Below are 21,699 nucleotides of genomic sequence, written 5' to 3'. Positions count from 1 at the left end.
GTAAATTAATTCACATTATGTACATAGCAGTTACCCTTGTGTCTACTTGGAATGTGTGGAAGATAAAAAATAAATCGTGTTATGTCTCAAACGCTTCTAGACTGGGCAAAACAACAGAATTATCACCCACTGATTTGCCAGAAAGCAGTGGCTTTCCACTCCAGTGTTTGACAGCCACCAAACTGCTGTGTGAGAAACTTTTAAAGGAGCAAGGTCGATCATTTCGTGACTCTTGAAAAAGAGTTTGACTGGCCGTTTATTCATTTCAACACTTTGGAAGTATAACACATGAAGAGGGCAGGACAATTATTATCTTAAGACAATTTCAAATCATTGCAATTTTAAAAAGGAAATCATCCTTCTTTGTGACTTCGATATCATCAGCATATTTACATTGATGCTCTGGCTGGCATTTGATGGATGTGCAATGTCGTAATAAAATAAAATTAAGATGAAATAAATCAAATAAATACACTGCAGTTGCTACCAGCTTGAAATATCTGTTCTTCTTCATAAAAATATACATGACAATTGCACAGGACTTGTTTGCATTCAACGTTTAATTCGACATTTAGCTGATTAAAACACAATTGATGTCAAATATTTGACTAATTACTGCTTTCTTGTTAACATAGTGCTCAATTAAAATGGAGAGGTAATATTTTGCTATTGACTTGATTTAACGGCACATCTTTATTTTCACGAGTGAGACTTCAGTCACTGACTTACATCTTGAGCACTTAGACGACTGAAACATAAAAAAAATTACACAATGAAATATGTACAATATTTGGGTTATGTAAGTTACATGTATGGTATGGTGTGGTATGGAATGGTCTGGTACGGAATGTTAATGGGTTGTGTTGAGGGTAATATTGATCACAATAATCACACTGAAAGCTTATTTATCCACTGCAACAATTTTAATTAAATGACGATAGTAAATAGTAATTGTTCAGCTTTTAGTTGCTAAGATAAACAACATCCACACACAGACTGAAGGTGATGTCTTTAACAGTTATATTTTTAAAACTTTTAGTTTTAAATCCAAACTCTTCTGGTTGTTATTATATTCTGACAAATTTGATAAAAATCTTCAGACTTTTAAAGTTGAACACTTCAAGTTTGTTTCAAGTTAAACATGTTTGTAGATCTCTTCACAAACTTAAATAGAAATTGGCTAGGTCGTTTCTGCATTTCTAATAAAAGTTAGGAAAAAAGAAACACAAGTTATCAAAATAAAAACACACACACACTGATTTACCTGTTTATCCAATTCTGCAGTAAAATTTATGTATATAGTTCCTCTAACTTTACAGGTCACACTAAGTTGTTATTGCAGATGTCAGTTCAGTGGCCGTTTCCTCCTCTCCTGCCTTTTTTCTCTGCAAGATGGGATCTTCAGCAGGGCAGAAGAGGGAAGACAAATGCTGAGAAATGGAAAGAAATAAAACAGGACAAGTTTAAACACAACTTTAGTGGATATGAACCTTCACAGCATTTCAGCAGCTAAAAGTGCAGCACAGAAATGTCACTCAGATCATTCAACAACACGTGGATGCCTCTTCAGCTCTCCTCCCAGTCTTCGTCAGATCGTCCCTTGACTCTAGCGGTGATTTTTGCACCTTCTACCTTCTGTGTACTGCGTCACTTGTTGCCTCACCCCCCTGTGACATATTTTCTCACCCCCTAAGAAATGGCAATCAGCCCAGTGGACTAATTGGACTAAATTAAATATACAACAGTCCAAAAGACCACAACAGCCCATCCACATGAATGTGCACATGCAATATTAGCTGCAGCTGCAGAAGAAGTTTCTTTTGTCTTGTGCATTGAGATGTGTACCAATACTTACTAAAGTGACAGTTCTTCAGGTTAAGTTACCGCCATTTGGATATATTAACTTAGTCCTGATGGATTCAGTTTGATTATGACTCGGTCATTACCATTAAGTAAGTAACGATCAGACTAAATAAATACAGTCTACTAACTGTAACTAGACAGAGGACACTGAATAAGATCTGATGGTGAGACTCTTGGGACACCCAGAGGTGCTAAAAGTCATCTAAAAACACTCACCTTTGTGGACGCCCTGACAGCCATCAGGGTCTTTCCAATTGCCCCAAATGGCACCATGAGAACTGACGAAAGCGTCATAATCCATCCCAGTGCGTACGCCCAGTCAGGGTAAATGTACGAGTCGTTAAACTGGAGGTGTTTGTAGTCAATCAGGTACAGGATGAAGGAAATCTGTTGATTATGGAAAGAAAAGACTCATCACTAACAAGAAAAGCTGTAGAATATTCGGTGATCAGCTGACTTATTTGGTCATATTACGATCAGCTGTAACTCATATGAGGTGCTTATCAGCTAATGTTACTGTTGTGTTGTTGTCATCTCCCTGCCTGCACTCCCTCTAGTCTAGTATCCTCCATCAGTATGCCAACCGGTTATGTGCTGAAGCACAGTATTTTAAAATCATGTGTGTGATTCTCTCTGTTGATGTGCACAAACCGTCTTCTAACCTCAACAAGTCAAACAACGGTTCCTTAACTTGCATCGCTCCAAGTAACACATGGAGATAAGAGAGTGATAGAGAGTATCACCGTGCTCCTGACCAGTAGTAGAGGAACATGTCCCTCCAGGACGGGATTTTAGGTAGAACCTTTACTCATGTAAAGATGCAATATAATCATGTTTTCTGTGAAATTTGTCCTGACTCACCAGTGACACCACAGGAATGATGTATTTCCAACACAGTTTGAAGAAAAAACTTGGTTTTTGTCCTGTCATGTCCTCAATGATAGTAATAATGCGATCAGCCCCTGGTAAACATCCAAGAACATTAACATAAAGTGTATTACTCTTATAACAGTGTTGAAGCTCAATGCCGCTCATCCAAACAAAAACATCTAAACAAATCAAAATGAAACCATTCCGATTAACAACATTTCTGTTTGTCTTGCCTTTTATCTTAACTCTTGTGGGAATATTTTAAAGAAATAAACTGAATAATGTAGTAAAACTATTTCTGATTATGAAAAGAAAATTATTTTATTGCTTACCAAAACCCCAGGATAGTGCCAGACACTCACATAAAGCCATGAAATATTCACAAAATCCTGTTGTTCCATAATAATCAAACAGCTGAAAGACATAAATCCCTCCCTAGAGCAAGAAGAAATTTGAATATGAGGAACATTTATTAACAGCAAGTGATTTAATACGAAAATGGAAATATTTTACTCACGTCTGTGACCAAAATCAGATGTGTGATAAAGAAGATCAAGCAGGTGATGAAGACAAAGATTTCATGTCTTCCTCTTTTACGAAACAGTTTCGGAAACACGTCCATAATTGAGGTGATCAAGCACTCGACTGTCACAAACTGAGGATGAATGTAAAAGTAGCAACATTGTATTGTGCCTTCAATAAATTACAAATGAATCAAAGCCCAATTTAAAGAAAATGTCTTACATGTGTGTCAACACTGAGGAAAAGGAGCATCAGGAAAAAACAGACAGTCCAGAACTGTGGAAACGGCATCAGAGCTGTTGCCTGAGGGTAAGCTATGAAGGCTAGACCTGGACCTGTGGATAGGAAATGATCAACCAACAGAATGGTTGCTTCTGGATATTGTGCTATTGTAAAATCATAAGCTTGCCTGAATCAACCACTGTGTCGACTGTCACACCCTGTGACTGAGCCATGAATCCCAGTACAGAAAATATGACAAATCCTGCAACAAAACTGGTCCCACTGTTCAGCAAACTGATCCAGAAGCAGTCCCTGGAGGTCACAAAAAGACGATAGAACTTGATGTTTGTTTTCCAGTGTATGCTTTTGGGAAAACTGACATATAATCAAGAAGAATTTAACTTAAAAAGTCGTAAGCTGTGATATACCTGTATATATTTTCATTTATATGTTGTTTTTACGTGTGTCCTTTAATTGTGTCTGATAAGTATTAGGGGAAAGTATTTACCTATTTAGAATAGTAATAGCATTTAAATGACCTCAAATTGAGACCATTAATTGAAATTTAATAATAATAATAATTACGAACAACCTCTTGGAACTAATTTCGTTCACAAGTTGAGGACTACCTGGTTAATCTGATTAGTCTGCTGCCACTTTGACCCACTTTGGATTATAAGTAATAAAATGGATGGATGGGTGGATGGATAGAACATAACCATTTAATAGATTTGTAAAAGCTTTGAGCCTTTTACAAAGCTAACATGAATGTTGTTGTAATATTTGCATTTTACTTACTTGTAACAGTCGTTGTTGTACTCATTATAGCTGCCTAGGACAGTCAGTGTCCCAGCTGTCAGGCTGTATGAGAACATTATTTGAGATCCAGCCTCCATCCACACCTATCATTGGAGAGAAAAGATTTTGTTCAATTCATCTGCGATACAGCCTGAGTTCAACTTTCACAGTAATTCTCAGGTGCTTTAGGAAAATTGACCATTGTCAGGGAGACACATTCAGAATGAGTGACCGTATGATAAAGATCCAGTGAATGGAAATGGAGATGCCACCGAGAAGAAACAACTTCTTAGCCAATGAAGAAAACCAAAAAACCCTTGCTTACCCATCCTAGTGAAAACCATCTACAGTGGTACCTCTACTTACGAATGTCTCTACTTACAAAATTTTCTACTTACGAAATTTCTCAGCAGGAAAATATTGCCTCTAGTTACGAAAGAAATTTCGACTTACGTAAGGTAAAAATACAGTATCGGCTGATACGCGCAGCTCCCACAGGTTCCTGAACGCAACATTCTCACAGCTGCTCTGCCATTGGCTATTACCTAGAACTTCCTGGCATCGCATTGGGTAAGAGGGACCTCTGTGTGGAGCTAAATTGGTGTTAATGCAGGGTCCTCGTCATTCGGCTCTCGACCCATGAGGTGTTCTGATAGTTTTGTGTAAATATACTGTATTAACTTTTTGAGTGTTCACTATGGACCCTAAGAAAGTGACGGAGAAAAGAGGAAAAGAAAAGATGAAGAAAAGAGTTTTTTTGGCATAGGGACAAAAAAATAGTTTAATGTTCTGTTACCCTTTTTAGCTTAGAGGCAACAGTGAATGATCTCTGCTGTATGAATGTAAATAAATGTAAATCTGTCCTCTAGAACGATCTCCTGCAGACTTGGATTATGACTTACATGTTGAATAAAGACATAAAATAATTTATGTTGCTACGCAGTGGGCAGTGGGCAGTGGGTTTGATTCTTGTGCAACTGTTGTTTGTTCTCTTTTGTCCGGGGTGTCTCCTAAGGTGAACTATCATATATATCAAATTCTCTGGGATCTTTCGTGTGGCCACACAATTAGCTTGTGTCTAATCTGGAGTGTACGCCGTCTCTTGCCTGTAGTCAGCTGTGAGAGGCTCCAGTAGACCCGTGACCCACGAGGCAAATAAGCAACTGCAGACGATTGGGATCATCTTATCGATGGATGGATGGATGGATGGATGGATGGATGGATGGATGGATATATTGATCTCAACACCAACTACATTGCTACATTACATTCAATGGACTTGCTCCATCTCCCTCCATCTTTCAGTGTTTGAATCTTCACTGCCCTCTTGTGGTTGTACTGATGTCACCATAAAGTATGAAGGCACCGGCCATACATCGATTGGAGTGAACAAATTTAAGTTGAGGGACAAATGATGAGTCTTTCCATCCCCATTGTGGTGAGCAGAACATGATGATTTTTTTTTTTTTTTTGGTTTTGCAAAAAACTGTTTCTGTGAGTAATTGCAATACTTTTTTCATAATCATGGTGGGAAAAAAATTACATTTTCACCTTGACATTAGCCAGGTGGTTTATGTCCGGATACAAGTAGTAGTAGATCCCATCCACAGCACCAGGTAGAGTGGCTCCTCTTATGAGCAGAATGATGAGCATCACATAGGGGAATGTGGCTGTGACATATGCTACCTGAAATAAATAAGAGTTTAATTAATTTATCACAGTTCATTAATAATGAAATATATTTGTATGCTTCCACTGGACCTTCCCAGAAGATCTGACACTTTTCCAGACACAGAAGTAGCAGCACATCCAGCAGACCAGAAGACACAAGGCCAGCTCCCATCTCACACTACCCAGCTCCTCAATGCCTCCAGACATTCCCAACACCCGCCGTCTGAGGAAGTAGAGGGTTCAGGACATCACACTCATTCTGGGACCAAAGCTCTCTTGGAGAGGAACTGAAGGCCCAGTCCCAGTTCCTCTTCATAAACGTTTTTGAGTGCCCCTTGAATTTCCCCTCGACATCTGATCTTTAGTTCGAGATATAAATTTATTGATATCTAATTAGTGTGTTTTTGAAAGAATACAATAACGATTCAAGCAATGTCCACTGAAGTATTTGGAAGTGTTTCATTGTTTGCACAATTAATACTTATATATCACAGGTACTAAATCATTTGGATAGATAGATAGATAGATAGATAGATAGATAGATAGATAGATAGATAGATAGATAGATAGATAGATAGATAGATAGATAGATAGATAGATAGATAGATAGATAGATAGATAGATAGATAGATAGATAGATAGATAGATAGATAGATAGATAGATAGATAGATAGATAGATAGATAGATAGATAGATAGATACTTACTTTATTAATCCCGGAGGAAATTGCATTGGATGCCACTATTGGTCAATCAAGAAAAACATTTGAACTTACTCCCAAAACTCAATGGCAGCAGAGGTGGTGTTCTTCAGTACGGTTCTATTTGTAGAGTTAAAATCCAAATTGTGAAGACTCAAACAGTCAGCTGGGTGAACAAAAACAAGTGGATTTTTTACAATTTTACTACATTTTCTACTTCGAGACAAAATTCATCACCTCCTGCCTTGAAATCCTGTTAATTTACCCTGAAACTGTAAGAAGTGTGGTGGTTGGATCCACATACAGCACTATTACACAGGTAAGTCCACGATGATCTGTTATTAATGGACTCAGGTAAACACACTGACTAAGGATTAGCTTGGATTATTTCTTCTTCTAAATCAACAACTTGTCTCTGAGGCTCCATCCCAAATAAATTGGTTAAAAATTTTAAGTTTTACCTTCAGTCAGAACTTGTTTATTACATGTACTGTATTTAATCTGCCTTTATTAGCAGGCTATGTGGCACAGTCCTTTAACCTAACAGGAATTAAATATGTTTTTAAAAAAGCAACTTTTTATCCAGAGGTCCGAGCCGACTCTAGATCTATGTTTGGTGTGTTTGTTTTTTTTAAGTTCTAGCAAAAGCATTTATTATTCAGTAATGGGATTTCCTCCATAACAAAAACTTGTTTGATAATTTTCAGTCAGGCTTTAGCATAGAGGCAGCATTAGCCAAAATGATAAATTACCTTTTAATTGCATTAGATGAGAGACCGATCACTGTGCTTAGATTTTATAGGTGCATTGATCCATTAATTCATGTTCATAACTTTCCTGCCTTCTTTGTGCTTTCTCCTCCTGCTGGTAACGATGACCATCTAACGCTGGAATAATAGTTGAAACCCATCAGTCATTCATTCACGTTCCTCGCCGACGCCAGTTCTGGGTCAGACCGGGTTGCACTGCCTGCTGGTGGGAGAACTCTCTGATGGGTGCGCTTGGTTTATAATACCAATACATGTGTTTTCATATGTTTGATATGAAGTCTGATATTATTGTTTTATCGCGGAATTTCCATGGGTTCCCGCCAGTTATTATTGTATTTAATATCATGTATATTTTTATGTGACAGTGATGCTTATTATAAAAGTTGTGGTGATGTCTGTGTTACCTTCCCCTCATTACTTTCTGTCTCTAACATGTCTTCACAATCTCTCTCTCCACCTTTCATCCAAACTACTTCCTTTGTTTTGTCTTTTTCTCTCCCACAACTCCTAGAATTCTTTGCTTGTTAAAAGACTTGGGTTTCCGTTGTTTTTTTTCCATTGTCACCAAGTGCAGGATCACAGGAGATTGTGTGGTCTCTGTAGAATAGTGGTCTCTAGCTGCTTTTAATCTTAAGTGCCTTCATATAATTTATGTTGTGTGATTTGGTGCAAATTATATATATTAAACTGAATTTAGATAAGTAAATAAACTGAAACAATATAAATAATGGTACATTAGCAATGCTATAATCTAAATTTAACTTCACATGCTGCATACCTGTATTCCAGGAGTTCTCACAGCTGGCCCAGGGGAGCTGGGAGCTGAAGGAGAAAATCAGGTAGAAGAGAGCCCAGGCTTGAATTATAATGTAGCTTAAGTCAAACATTTTGATTATAATATGTCCATATCCCACTCCTGAAAAACAAATAAACATATTCATAATTCATTGGGTTGGCAAATATTTGGATATACTGTAATCTGAATCAGTCTTTGGAGATTTATGTATAATTTATGTCATCAGATAAATGTTTATGAATGTTTTACATCAACACACAGTAACTGACCTTGTGCCAGTGGACATAATTTTGTCCAGCAAGTGACAAATCCTTCCTGGGTGTACTGACCAATGGAGGTCTCCAGTAGGAACAGAGGTATCCCAAACAATAGAGCAAACACACCATATGGTACCAGAAAGGTACCTATAGACACATTTGACTATGTTAATGGGAAATTAATTCACTGACTGATATCCTTTATTAAAACCAGTATGAACACATAAGAGCATGAAATACAAATAACATTTGTAATCTACTCACCTCCACCATTCTTGTAACACAGGTAAGGAAATCTCCACACGTTTCCCAGACCAACAACATTTCCAGCAACAACCAGGATATATTCTGTTTTACTGGCCCACTGTCCTCTGTCCTCAGCCCTCCTCTGCCTTTCCTCCTTTCTTCTTTGTCTGTTCATCTCTACTATAAGGTTCACATGGGCATCACAGTTAATATAGAAGGGAGGGGCTGATTCCACTCACTTCTTAACTGTACTTTACTAAAGCAAATTGAGTAATTTATAAAATGCTGAAGAAATTATGTGTGGTCAGCATTGCTGTCAGTGCTGAAGAATAAAACAGTTTTACTGCTACTTGTGCACAAACTAGTTCCTGCATGACATTATAACATTAGACATTCATTGATAAATCACAGAATATCCATCAAATGACATGGTTTGGAGGCATCAGGTTCCCTTCAGGCAGAAAAAACTTCTTTATCAACCTTGTTTAAAAGGGAACAGGTCACAAAACAGTCATCACAGAGTGCTAGGAGAGCAAAAGTCACCCAACTGCTGGTGATTTGTGATTATACTCACACACATTCTATTCTCACTTATCAAGAGTACAGACGAGATGGTGCAACAGCTGTTGTCCTTCACAAGCAAGTTTGTATGAGAACTGTGAACAAACACACCTAAAGTTCCCCAATGTCCAGGTCAAAGGTTCTGCTGGGTCACATCCAACGGATGAGGGATGAAACACGAATAATATTTTTATTACCACTCTGTGCAAAAGGTTTCAAAAGCAGCTGTAAATATGGATACATAAATGGACAAAACAAGAAATATAAATAAGGTAAATAAATCAAAGCTAGATAGATACATCCATCCATCCCCAATCATAATCGTCTCGTCTACTTCCACATGTCCGGTTTGCAGGTCACAGGTCTTCTGGAGCTTGTATCTGCTGTCTACAGGTGAGAGGCGGGGTATACCCTGGATGAAATGCCAGCTCGCATGGCCACGCAAAAGACAAGACAAACAAATAACAATGCATGCTCACATTCACACCTGCAGACATTTCAGTGTGACCAGTTCACCACAGCTGCATGTAACAAAGTTAGTAATGAGGTCTTGTGCGTTGCATGATTTTCATTTGCCATTACAGTATTTGCTTGATTTGTTAGCTTCTGCCAGTTTTGCTCCAGGTCCTTTTGTCCTGTTAAGTTAGTGTGAGAGCTAAGTTTGTCCTTGTTAATTATTTTCTCAGATATTTTGACCTTTATCCTGAAGCCAGTTTCTGATTGTCGTACTTAATAATAAACTTTCTTCACACAGCAGTTTTCCCCTGTAGCTACTTGGAATTCAAGGAAGATGAGGCCAGATCATGTCATGTCTCAGATACCTCTAGACTGGGAGAATTATCACCCACAGGTTTGTAGGTCAATGGAATATTGTACATGTTGTAATACAACTACTATACCTCATTAACTCCTGAAAAAATTCTCAAGCAATTAGTGATGATTAAAATATAGTCAGTTTACGTTTTCCACCTTGTTTATTCAGGATACTGAAGAATCAGATATCTGTCCATAAACACAGACACAGGACTCAGGTGTGTTTAACACTGCATTTAGATAACAAGCAGACTGAAGCAGACTTTATGTTGGCTTCTTATTATCCTCCATGATCACCAACAGAAAATGGGTTTCAGGATTATATGAATCACAACAACAATGGAGCAGTACAGCCCAGTATTTTATGGGAGGCTGTCATCAGAGATGTGTTCAGCCCAGAGGATAGAGAAAAAAATAAAACACAAACAAAACACAATACAAATAATGACCCAAACAATTTAAATAATATTTGGAAAGTAATAAAAAAATTCAATGACCTTCATTACTTTCTTCAATAAAAGCAATTTCAGGAAAACAATACTGGATTATAAGGATTATAAGGATAGTGAAGGAGGACTGTTCAATTGAGTTGAGCTTTGTTGACATTTCTAGCTGGCTGTATAACCAAACCACACCAAACTTACACTAAACTAACACGAATCCTACACCAAACCTACACCAAACTAACACCAAACTTACACCAAACCTACACCAAATTTACACCAAACCTACACCAATCATACACCAAACCTACACCAAACTAACACCAAACCTACACCAAACTTACACCAACATACACTAAACAACTGATGTTACACAGTAGAAACTACAGTGGGCACCAGATTGAAGTAGTTCTTCTTCTCATGAAAGTAGACAAAGCGGTTGAATAGGACTTGTTTACCTGCTCTATTTACAGTGTGCCCTCCCGCCTTCGCGCATCCACGCTTGCAACTTCACCTCAGCGCAGAGTTTTGGTGGGCAGTCACGCGATACCGTACGCGCATTTTATTGGCTGTCAGCATCCGGAAGTGCGCGACATTTGCTGAGTCTCGGACTTCCGTGAGACACAAAAGTGCTTTGAACAGTTGATAAGATTGTGGGAAAAGGTAGTAATTTAATATCAGTATGGGGAGGGTTCATAAACGTTTAAATTACCGTAAATAATAAGTTAAATAGTTTGTCGCTCTATTCTGGAATTCATTACTCACATGTGATTCCTGGAACGCATTAACCACGAGGAATGAGGGCGCACTGTAATTAGTTCACTTCTTGCTAACGCAAACACTTAACAAAATATGTCAAACATTTGACTCGTTACCGCCTTGCTGTGGACGTATTTCTCAATCAACAGATAATTTTTTGCTGTTATTTGGATTTAAATGGATATTTTTATTTTCACATGAGTCAATGACACTTCTTGAGCACCTAAAGGACTATGAGTTCAGAAGATTTACACAATGAAACTTCTTTCACGACTTTAAGCTTAATTATATTATGTTTATAAAATGGAATGGCATGACATGAAGAGGTAACAGGTTGTTTTGATGACAATAATCTTAACTCAGAACTAAATTTATCTAATAAGAATTGATTGTAGAAAAGCTGTGAAAATTTTAAAAAAAATTTTTTAGGTAGAATTCCCACAAACCATTGTTTCGGTGGCATATAGCTACAGCGGGGCCAACAGTCATACACATCTGTTAGTCTGCAGGACCAAAACTGAACCAGAAAAAAACTGTTCCCTCAATCTCATAATTGCTGAGTTATTTTGACACGACAGGTTAAATCTTAATCTATGGAGTGTTAATATCATATCTTACAGACGGTTCACATCAGTCTAAATCCTATGGCCATGTTGGTGTAATTGGCCCTTATCAATGGTCCTGAATCCCAATTAGTACATCTTCATTATCTTCATCTTGCCCAATGTGGCCGACACAGAAAATTAAATGTTTTGTGTCTTTTTATGTTGGTGTTTAACATGACCCTTAGCTTATTTAAGAGTAGACTCAAAACCTTCCTCTTTGTTAAAGCTCATAATTAAAAACAACACAGATTCCACTAGATAAGACTGCTGAGGGTATTTCCCTCTGTCTCTCCCGTCTCTTTTCCTGCTAATATTACATTGACCCTTCAAATGCTTGCAAGACACTGCTGCTGTATACCTGAATGTGCTTCTGCTCGACAGGTGGGGAACATGTATAGAAGACAGGAAATACAAAGGCCCGGAAATCCCGCCCTCACATCAGGAACTAGAGCACGGTTATTACTGCAAATTCTATCTGGCCTGTCTGCCACTCTCTCTCTTTTTGTCGCTCTCTCTTCTCCTTGCCGTATCTATCCCCATTGTGTTTCCTTTCCCACCCAACCAGTCAAGGAGGATGACCGCCTCCCAGAGTCTGAGTCCTGCATCGAGTTTCTTCTCCAATGAGGGAGTTTGTCTCCGCTGGTACATAGTACATGGTACTTTGTCAAGTTTATGCCTTTTTTGGTCATTATAGTTGATGTTACAAAGTAGAAACTACAGTTGGAGCCAGCTTGAAATAGCTCTTCTTCTCATGAAAATAGATATGACAGTTGCACAGGACTTGTTTCCTTCCCCTGTGTTAATCATAGACTTATTGCTCATGTAAACACTTCAGAAATTATGTCAATTATTTGACTCTTTACTGCCTTCCTGTGGACGTATTCCTTAATCAACTGAGATAATATTTTGCTGTTGATTTGATTTGGATGTTTTTTTGTATTTTATTTTTACAGGAAATAAAACACACCTCCTCTCTCATGGTGGTGTGCTCTCTTTTGACCTTAGAGTCATATATATATATGTCCCTCTCACCCTTGTGGGGTGGTATCTGTGTGTCATTCTCAAGCTCAGGTCCTCTACCAGAGGCCTGGGAGTCTGAGGGTTCTGTATCTTAGCTGTTCCTATGACTGCACTCTTCTGGACTGAGGCTTCAGATGTTGTTCCAGGAATCTGCTGGAGCCACTCTTCCCGTTTGGGGGTCACTGCCCCAAGTGCTCTTACTACCTTGACCTTCCACATCTGTTCCAGCTGTTCTTTCAACCCTTGATACTTCTCTCTCTCTCTCTCTCTCTCTCTCTCTCTCTCTCTCTCTCTCTCTCTCTCTCTCTCTCTCTCTCTCTCTCTCTCTCTCTCTCTTCTCTCTCTCTCTCTCTCTCTCTCTCTTCTCTCTCTCTCTCTCTCTCTCTCTCTCTATATATATATATATATATATATGTGTGTGTGTGTGTGTGTGTGTGTGTGTGTGTGTGTATGTGTGTGTGTGTGTGTGTGTGTGTGTGTGTGTGTGTGGGTGTGTGTGTATACACACACCCACACACATACATACGTACATATATTATACATAGATATACTGTATATGTGTGTTGCTTCTGGATGTGCTATAATGTTCTAATAGGTTTTGTGAAAGTCTTCAGAATTTTCAAGTTCATCCAATGAGGTTTTGACATGTATGTATATACATGTCAAATATATAATGTATACACATATACATTTACATTATAATAAAAGTAATTAAAAAAACAAATGCTGTGAAATTATGACAAAGGAATAAATTCCTGGATGTGTCCCTTTTATCTTTAACCGCAGTAAGTATTTAAGTAAATGTAAATTTTTTACAGGTCACGCTAAGTTTTTAATGCAGATGTTGTCAGTTCAATGACTGTTTCCTCCTCTTCTGTTTTTCTCTTCTGCGAGGCGAGATCCTCAGCAGTACAGAAAAGGGAGGACAAATTCTGAAAAATGGAAAGAAATGAAACAGGACAAGTTCAAACACAGCTTCAGTTCTTATGAACAACATTTCAGCAGTTAAAAGTGTTGCACTTCAGTCATTCAGATCACTCCAGAACATTTGGATGAGGTATGCAGTTCACTTTGTCTCAGTTCCCATACCACAAAATATATCTGAATAGTCTTCAGTCTAAGATGATAGAAGAGCAAACAACACATTTTCAATTAATTTGAATATTAAAACTAAAATCAGAAAAAACAGTGAATGGTACCCAACTGAAAAGGCTGGATACCATTACTGCAGCTGAAGACCGTTATTGACACTCTAGCTCTGTGCTACTTACAATACTTACTGGATTGGTTCAGTGACCAAAGCCAAGATCAAATTTTCTAGAGACATTAATTTTATTTCATGCATATAAAACATAATAAGTTTTTCATAGCTTTTCAGGTTAAGCGAGTGTTTCTCGGGATCAGATTTCACTTTCAAAGACTGAAGTAATTATTCATTCATTAAAACAGAAAATTGATGTACACTATTACGGTTTTGTCGATAAATGTTGAATAAAGTTGATTTTATTCATTTTGTTTAATTTAATTTAATTTCTTGAATTACCTCATGTCATAATGCATAAATAATTGGACTAATGCAAATAATTTTCGGAACATCAACCCAGGGATGTAATTAAACTCAATTAAATATGGAAGTGTCAAAACAATCATTCATAGCACCTCCACATGAACTCGTACAGCACTGGCTGCACAAATGCTAATATCAGCTGCAGCAGAGACTAATTGACTTATCTAGCATACATTGATTCAATGCAACTGTTACTCAGTCAGTACCATTAAGTAATAATCACACTAAGTAAGAACAGTGTCTAATAAGCATGACAAGAGGGAGGCCAATGAATAGGATCTCACAATTGTTGAGACACCCAGAGGTGCTAAAAGTCATCTGAAAACACTCACCTCTGTTGATGTCGTTACTGTCAAAAGGATTTTTCCAACCGCCCACAGTGGCACCATGAGAACAGACGATAGCATCATGATCCATCCTAGTGCATATGCCCAGTCAGGGTAAATGTACCAGTCATTAAACTTGAGGTGTTTGTAGTCAAGCAGGTACAAGATGAAGGAAATCTGTTAATTATGGGGAGGGGGGAAAAGTTGTGGTCATCACTCACCAATTAGCACTGAACTATTGCTTGGTTTCTTGCTCAAGGGCACCTCAGCAGTGATCAAGAGGTGACCTGACACTTCTGCAGCTAATAATTCAAGTCCTTCAAGTCAAGTTCAAGACAAGTCCTTGTGGAAGGAGCTAGCTAAGTTTCATGTTTTTGGTGGTGTGAGGAGGCTGGAGAACCCGAAGGGAAAACATGCAAACAGATCAGTCTAAACACATTACCACCAACAAGGCCCCACTGTGCTACCTTTACTATGTAATAAGACAATACAATAAGATTTTCACTGAAAGCCTTTCTAACTCACCAGTGACACCAGAGGAATGATATATTTCCAACAGAGTTTGAAGAAAACATTTGGTTTGTGTTCTGTCATGTCCTCAATTATGTTAATAATGCGATCAGCACCTGGAGGGAATATTCTGAAAAGTTATAACGTTGTGACTATTTGAACTGACAGATAAATACCAAGTTTTACATAAATTATGTCATGAAAATGTGGTTTATACATTTTCTTGTTTGCTTACCAAAACCCCAGGACAGCGCCAGACATTCCCATAAAGCCATAAAACAGAGAGAAGCTCGGGTAGAGCCATAAAACTCAATAAGTTGGAAAATGTAAATCCCTCCCTGCAGCAGGAAGAGATTTAAATTTAGAAACTTTGTGTGAGAATAATTAACATGATTCATGTTTTTGGAAATAATTTACTCACCTCAGTGACAAGCATCAGTTGAATGATGAAGGAGACTGAGCAGATGAGTAAAACAAATATTTCATGTCTTCCAATTTTATGGATCAGCTTCGGAAACAAGTCCATAATTGAAGTGATCAAGCATTCGACTATCACGAACTGAGATTGAATTTAAATGAAGCACCAATTAGGTAGAGTACCTTCAATGAATTGTGGATGAACCAGTGTCTGATATAAAGAAAATGTCTTACCTGCGTATCAACGCAGAGAAAAAGGAGCATCAGGAAAAAACAGACAGTCCAGAACTGTGGCAACGGCATCAGAGCTGTTGCCTGAGGGTAAGCTATGAAGGCTAGACCTGGACCTATGGAGAGGAATTAATCAAGAAACAGAATGTTTTTTTTCTGGAGGGCATGTCTCAGTAAATACTGTGTATTAGCTTACCTGACTGAACCACTGTGTCAACAGTCAAACCCTGTGACTGAGCCATGAACCCAAGTACAGAGAAGATGACAAACCCAGCAACAAAACTGGTCCCACTGTTCAGCAGACAGATCCAGAAACAGTCCCTGGAGGTCACAAAAAGACAAAGCCAGTGGACGTTTCTCTGAGTAACAGCAATTGGCAGCTTCATGGAGATGGATGAAGATCTAGTGTTGCCTGAGGAATCATGTATTTCCAACACAGTTTAGAAATACATCATTCCAGGGGCCCTACTTCTGTAGGTGACTACAGAAGTGGGGGCCCTGGTGTTGTTAAATTTGACGGTGTGGCAGCGTCTTTTAAGAATGATTCAGATTCAAAGAGTCATATTTAAAGAGTCATATTTCCAAACCAGGCTTTCATAATCAACTCCACAGAATGAGATCAGAGGTAGTTCAGAAAATTAATGTTGGAATCTACAAACTTAACAAAGACTGTAGAACTTGACTGTCAGACAGGCTTTTTTGTTGTGTACTCCTAAGATCATATACTGCATCTTCCCATTTTCTAATTTACTTCAAGTGGGTTGTCTCGATTCTTTTCCCTCTAAGTCAGTGAACAGGTTGTGTCAGATTGTGGAACAGTGTCTTGATTTGTCTGTTTATTCATCCATGGAGTAAAACTATTTACCTCATCCTGTTAAAGTGGGAGAAATATATAAGTTAATTTGTGCATCTTCATCGGAATTCCAAACTTCCCTTTCCCCTGACACATCAACCAGCCGTGACTGGGGGATCCCACGGTGTTCCCAAGCCATTGTTGAGATATAATCCCTTCACCTGCTGCTGGGTCTGCCCCGAGGTCTCCTCCCAAGTGGACATGCCAGGAACCCCTCCCTAGGGAGGCGCCTTGGTGGCATCCGCACCAGATGCCGATGACGCAAACAGGACCATATATTAATTGCTTTCCTTAAATAAAAAAAGCTATACACTAAATCAAGAAGAGCAAAAAAAATTAATCTGTCTGTCCATTCAGTCAGTTCTGATTAACTGGTAAACACACCAGATATCTGGAGTGTTTGGATGAGCCTCTTTGATGAGAGGTGAAACTTCATTAACTAAACTACAGCAAGTCCAGTTGATTCTTCTTTGTTATTTAGGATTGACCTCGACCTGGATGACTGAGAACCTACACAGACCAGCTATAGACTGTTCCAGCAACACTGTTCCACGAAGTGGGAAAATCTTAGTAATATCTGCATTACACTTACTTGTAACAGTTGTTGTTGTAGTCATTATAGCTGGCCAGGACAATTAGAGTCCCAGATGCCAGACTGCCGGAGAATATTATTTGAGATCCTGCCTCTATCCAGACCTGTGATGAAAGACAGGATGTTATTTAATCAATTGATTCTTTATTTATCTGTCAATTTCAATTTTGAGGTACTTTCTAAAAAAAGTAATCAGGAGGTCATAGACTAAATGAAATGCTCATATTATAATTTTCTGCATATGAATATTTACTTTGGAAAAATCCCCCTGTATCATCTAAAACATCCCACCAAAGTAAATTTCTACCCACACCAATAGTTTTCAAAAAATTTTGTGAAGTTTGATAGTCTGCAAAACATTTTGGGAGCTTCAGCACAGTGTTGCAATATTTTCCTAAACAACTGAAGAAAGTAGAGTAGAGACTAGCTCCAAGGTTGCTTTCAAAGGGAGCAGACGTGTTCCTTCTATCTCCTGTTGTCTCTCTCTAACGCTCACTGATTCTCACCAACTCACTGTAATAACAAAAATGACGAAAGGAAAAGTAAAGGTGGATGAGCATGAGGACAAGAAGATGCAGAATACTCTAGAATAGATCATACCTCCTCTTCCAGAGAAGAGTCAAAAAAGAGATTTTAGGAAGAGTTAAAGAAGGAATTTAGGCCGATGCGAGACACCATGGAAGAAATGTGGAATGAGACTGCCACATTGTTGCCTTGGAACAGGGACAATAAAGAATGGATGATTTGGAGCAAAGCATCCGCATGAATGATGTGATCATCACTGGCATAAAAACCAAGCCTCATACTTATGGACATGCTGTGGGGAAGTGGAGAGGGACACAGTGGAGCAACAGGGGATTTCTCAACTCAGAGACCTAGAGATAACTATAGATCTGGACCAGATTGAGACATGTTATCCATTGCCAACTGGGGGCAGGAGATCACGTGCAGTGTTGATAAAATTCTAAAACCGTAAGGACAAGATTGCTAGTTTGACACAAAGCTTCAAACTGAAAGGAAAAAATATCTACATTAATAGGAATCTCACTAAAAAGAATGCTGATATTGCCAAAAGGGTTTGTCAACTGAAGAAGAATGGGCTGATTGACAAACCTGAACAAACAACAGCAAGATCTTCATCAAAACAAAGGGACAACACATTTTAGGAGCTTCAGGGCAGCCCAGTGTTGCAAATTCTAAGACAACTGAAGAAGATGGAGACTAGCTTAAAAATAAAATCAGCATACACATAACAACCTTCTTCCTATATTTTCTTCTACTTCGTTCATATCGGCATTAATGTTGTCATAATTTAGGCATGACACAACAATTGCCTACAGAGACGTAAAAGTGGGCTTCTCTTCTGCAATTGGATGATTTCTTTTTTACTTTTACATGACAATATATTTAATTGCTGCCTTGATGATGGTTATACTTATTCTAAATACTAACATTACTTTTTAAAAACTTTTATGTGACAGATATGTTGTCTGAAACTGTATACAGGGATACCTCGGCTTCTGTGGTTAACTGGTTCCAAGAGACCCAATGTAAGTAAAAAAATGACTCAAGTCAAATTAACTTGTCTCCAGGATAAACTGAAAATAACAATTCCCAGTTCTGTACTGCATTTAATCTATGAATGCAGTTGCATTTTTTAATGTATTACGGAAAAAAACTCGCTCTCTCGTACGTCATCGTCTTGTCTTCAGACGCTTCTCCCTCATTCCGTACAAACAGCATTGATTTGACAAGATGATTTATCCTGAAGACTGAATACTGAAAACTGAGTTATGCCTTTTTTTGGTCTTTTTTTACTTCTTAATTCTTTAGTTCAATCCTAGAAGCACATAAATTGTCCACCTCAAAGTTAGCCAGCCGGCTTATGTCTGGATACAGGTAGTAGTAGATCCCATCCAGAGCACCAGGTAGAGTGGCTCCTCTGATCAGCAGGATGACGAGCATCACATAGGGGAACGTGGCTGTGACGTATGCTACCTGAAATAAAAAGGAGTTTAATTAACTTATTATAGATCATTAGTATCTTTTTCTTGTTTTTACTGGACCTTTCCAGATGATCTGACACTTTTCCAGATACTGAAGTAACAGAACACCCAGCAGACCAGGAGACACAAGGCCAGCTCCCATCTCACACAGCCCAGCTCCTCAATGCCTCCAGACATTCCCAACACCCGCCGTCTGGGGGGATTAGAGAGGAACACAAGATATCATGATTCATGATTTCTAGACACATCTCGTGGTGGGAGAGGAATCTTCTGTTGTGACTTCAACCAATGTTTTTTCTGGCCTCACTTTCAAAAATGTACTGACAGTTCTTGATTGTTTTGTAAACATGCAATAGGACAATACGATTTGCATCACCTGATCTAGTACAGTATTCTTTTTAAATGTTTATTTACCATTGTGGCATGATGATAACACAGTGAAATTTAACACAGCTGTCGTCATCCAGGAACATGTGAGTAGCCCTGCAGTTGGTGCTGCTACAGGTGAAAAATCCTTTGGATGACATTATAGTTTGATCCAAAAAAAAAGGAACAAAAAACATTTGAACTTACTCCCAGAACTCAACAGCAGCGGAGGTAGTGTTCTTCAGAATGGTTCGATTTGTTGAGTTTGAATCCAAAGGCTCGAGAGTCAAACAGTTAGCTGAGTCAGTGAAAAAAAATTAGAAGTCCTTGAAAAAGATAGCAACATATTATAACTGTACTATAGCACCACTTTGGCCTATAGTTAATTTAATAGTCTGTTCACCTGTATTCCAGGAGTTCTCACAGCTGGCCCAGGGGAGCTGGGAGCTGAAGGAGAATATCAGGTAGAAGAGAGCCCAGGCTTGAATTATAATGAAACTTAAGTCAAACATTTTGATTATAATATGTCCATATCCCACACCTGAAAAACAAATAAAAACCTTAATTATCTTGAGCACTACAAATATTATCAAACCGATTGAATATGTTAATGAGTCAGACCTTCAGAACTACTTCAGCTATCCCTGGGATTTCTTTTTATTTATTGCTGACAAGAAGATGGTAAAGTGACCAATGTCTGTCACTTTCTGCTGACAAATTGTATTTGTCTCTTGAACATATCTGACAAATACATAGTAGGCTCATCAAACTTCACACAAAATTTACATATAATAAGTAGCAATGCCTTTACAATCCAGGAATTTGTTAGTCTAACAGTCTTAGTTTGATGGAAAGATTATTTTAAGGAGTTCTTTTGTTGAATAAAGGTTTTGGGGGGATTTATGGTCTTTAGATAAATGTTGGTATTGAATACAACTTCTATAATTCAACACACACTGTCTCACCTTGTGCCAGTGGACATAACTTCCTCCAGTAGGTTGCAAATCCTTCCTGGGTGTACTGACCAATGGAGGACTCCAGTAGGAACAAAGGTATCCCAAACAACACAGTAAACAGACCATATGGTACCAGAAAGGCACCTAAACAAATGTTTGTCCTTGTTAATGACAAAATAATTCTGTGATATCCCTCATCAATACAAGAACTTTTTCCCCATACCTTTTACACAAAATAATGATTATATTTTACTCACCTCCACCATTCTTGTAGCACAGATAAGGAAATCTCCACACGTTGCCCAGGCCAACAACCTGTCCAGCAACAACCAGAAGATATTCTGTTTTACTGGCCCACTGTCCTCTGTCCTCAGCCCTCCTCTGCCTTTCCTCCCTTCTTCTTTGTCTGTTCATCCTTACTTCAACATACCAATGGGTGTCAGAGCTACTGTATTATAAGAGTACAGGATAATTACACCTACCTGCTGACGAAAGGAGGTTTTTAAAAAAAAAAGTCTTCCTTGAATTACAATACTGCCTCCAACAATTCCCAGTGGTACTGCTTCATTTTGTCTATTTCACCTTCTGTCCATAAAATGTGTACCTTTACAAATGAAAAGAAGGAAGATCTGGACAAACTGCTCTGCATATGTGAAAATGACAAACTCTCTCATTTATACAAAAAACCCTCAAAAGTCCTGAAAAGCGATATCATTATTATACTTATTATTATTATTCGTAGTAGTAGTATTATTACAAAATGGTAAGTTGACTTGGAAATGAAAAGTTTATTCATAGCATGGAGTTATCATTTTCAAATTAATCGATGCTTTAGACTATTACAACTCACTTTTCTCAGGCTGTTCCAAAAAGTCACTGAAGACACTTTTTAACTAATCCAGAATGCCGCTGCCCGTGTTCTGACTAGGACCACTAGAGACCACATTTGGTTCGTAGAG

The 21,699-nt window shown here is 38.2% G+C and overlaps 2 protein-coding genes across 4 annotated transcripts; both read right to left on the bottom strand.

The window, feature by feature from the left end:
* Window positions 1-699: 699 nt before the first annotated feature.
* On the bottom strand, window positions 700-11,062 carry LOC137608253 (sodium- and chloride-dependent GABA transporter 3-like). Of its 3 annotated transcripts, none has more exons than XM_068334486.1 (15): window positions 10,991-11,020; window positions 8,734-8,892; window positions 8,482-8,616; window positions 8,195-8,332; window positions 6,722-6,812; window positions 6,037-6,169; window positions 5,827-5,961; window positions 4,276-4,379; window positions 3,665-3,789; window positions 3,478-3,590; window positions 3,251-3,388; window positions 3,066-3,168; window positions 2,725-2,825; window positions 2,080-2,250; window positions 700-1,430 (listed from the first exon to the last, which is right to left on the bottom strand). In XM_068334486.1, the coding sequence occupies exons 2-15, from the start codon at window positions 8,888-8,890 to the stop codon at window positions 1,326-1,328; spliced, it is 1,749 nt and encodes a 582-aa protein (XP_068190587.1). In that variant the 5' UTR covers window positions 8,891-8,892; window positions 10,991-11,020; the 3' UTR covers window positions 700-1,325. The 3 variants fall into 3 exon arrangements, with proteins under 3 accessions (XP_068190587.1, XP_068190585.1, XP_068190586.1); XM_068334484.1 differs by having other exon boundaries at window positions 701-1,430; window positions 8,734-8,895; window positions 10,991-11,062; XM_068334485.1 differs by lacking the exon at window positions 10,991-11,020 and adding an exon at window positions 9,388-9,424 and having other exon boundaries at window positions 701-1,430; window positions 8,734-8,895.
* Window positions 11,063-13,734: 2,672 nt separating this feature from the next.
* Window positions 13,735-20,833, bottom strand: LOC137608202 (sodium- and chloride-dependent GABA transporter 3-like). The gene is made up of 13 exons (XM_068334359.1): window positions 20,750-20,833; window positions 20,188-20,325; window positions 19,992-20,082; window positions 19,479-19,611; window positions 19,276-19,410; window positions 17,413-17,516; window positions 16,164-16,288; window positions 15,971-16,083; window positions 15,741-15,878; window positions 15,555-15,657; window positions 15,335-15,435; window positions 14,816-14,986; window positions 13,735-13,848 (listed from the first exon to the last, which is right to left on the bottom strand). The coding sequence occupies exons 2-13, from the start codon at window positions 20,294-20,296 to the stop codon at window positions 13,741-13,743; spliced, it is 1,431 nt and encodes a 476-aa protein (XP_068190460.1). The 5' UTR covers window positions 20,297-20,325; window positions 20,750-20,833; the 3' UTR covers window positions 13,735-13,740.
* Between the last annotated feature and the right edge of the window lie 866 nt (window positions 20,834-21,699).

Source organism: Antennarius striatus, chromosome 15 (genome assembly GCF_040054535.1).
Source record: "Antennarius striatus isolate MH-2024 chromosome 15, ASM4005453v1, whole genome shotgun sequence".
Classification (NCBI taxonomy): Eukaryota; Metazoa; Chordata; class Actinopteri; order Lophiiformes; family Antennariidae; genus Antennarius; species Antennarius striatus.
The sequence above is the reverse complement of the archived record's forward strand: the minus strand, read 5'-3'. Positions and strand labels throughout refer to the sequence as shown.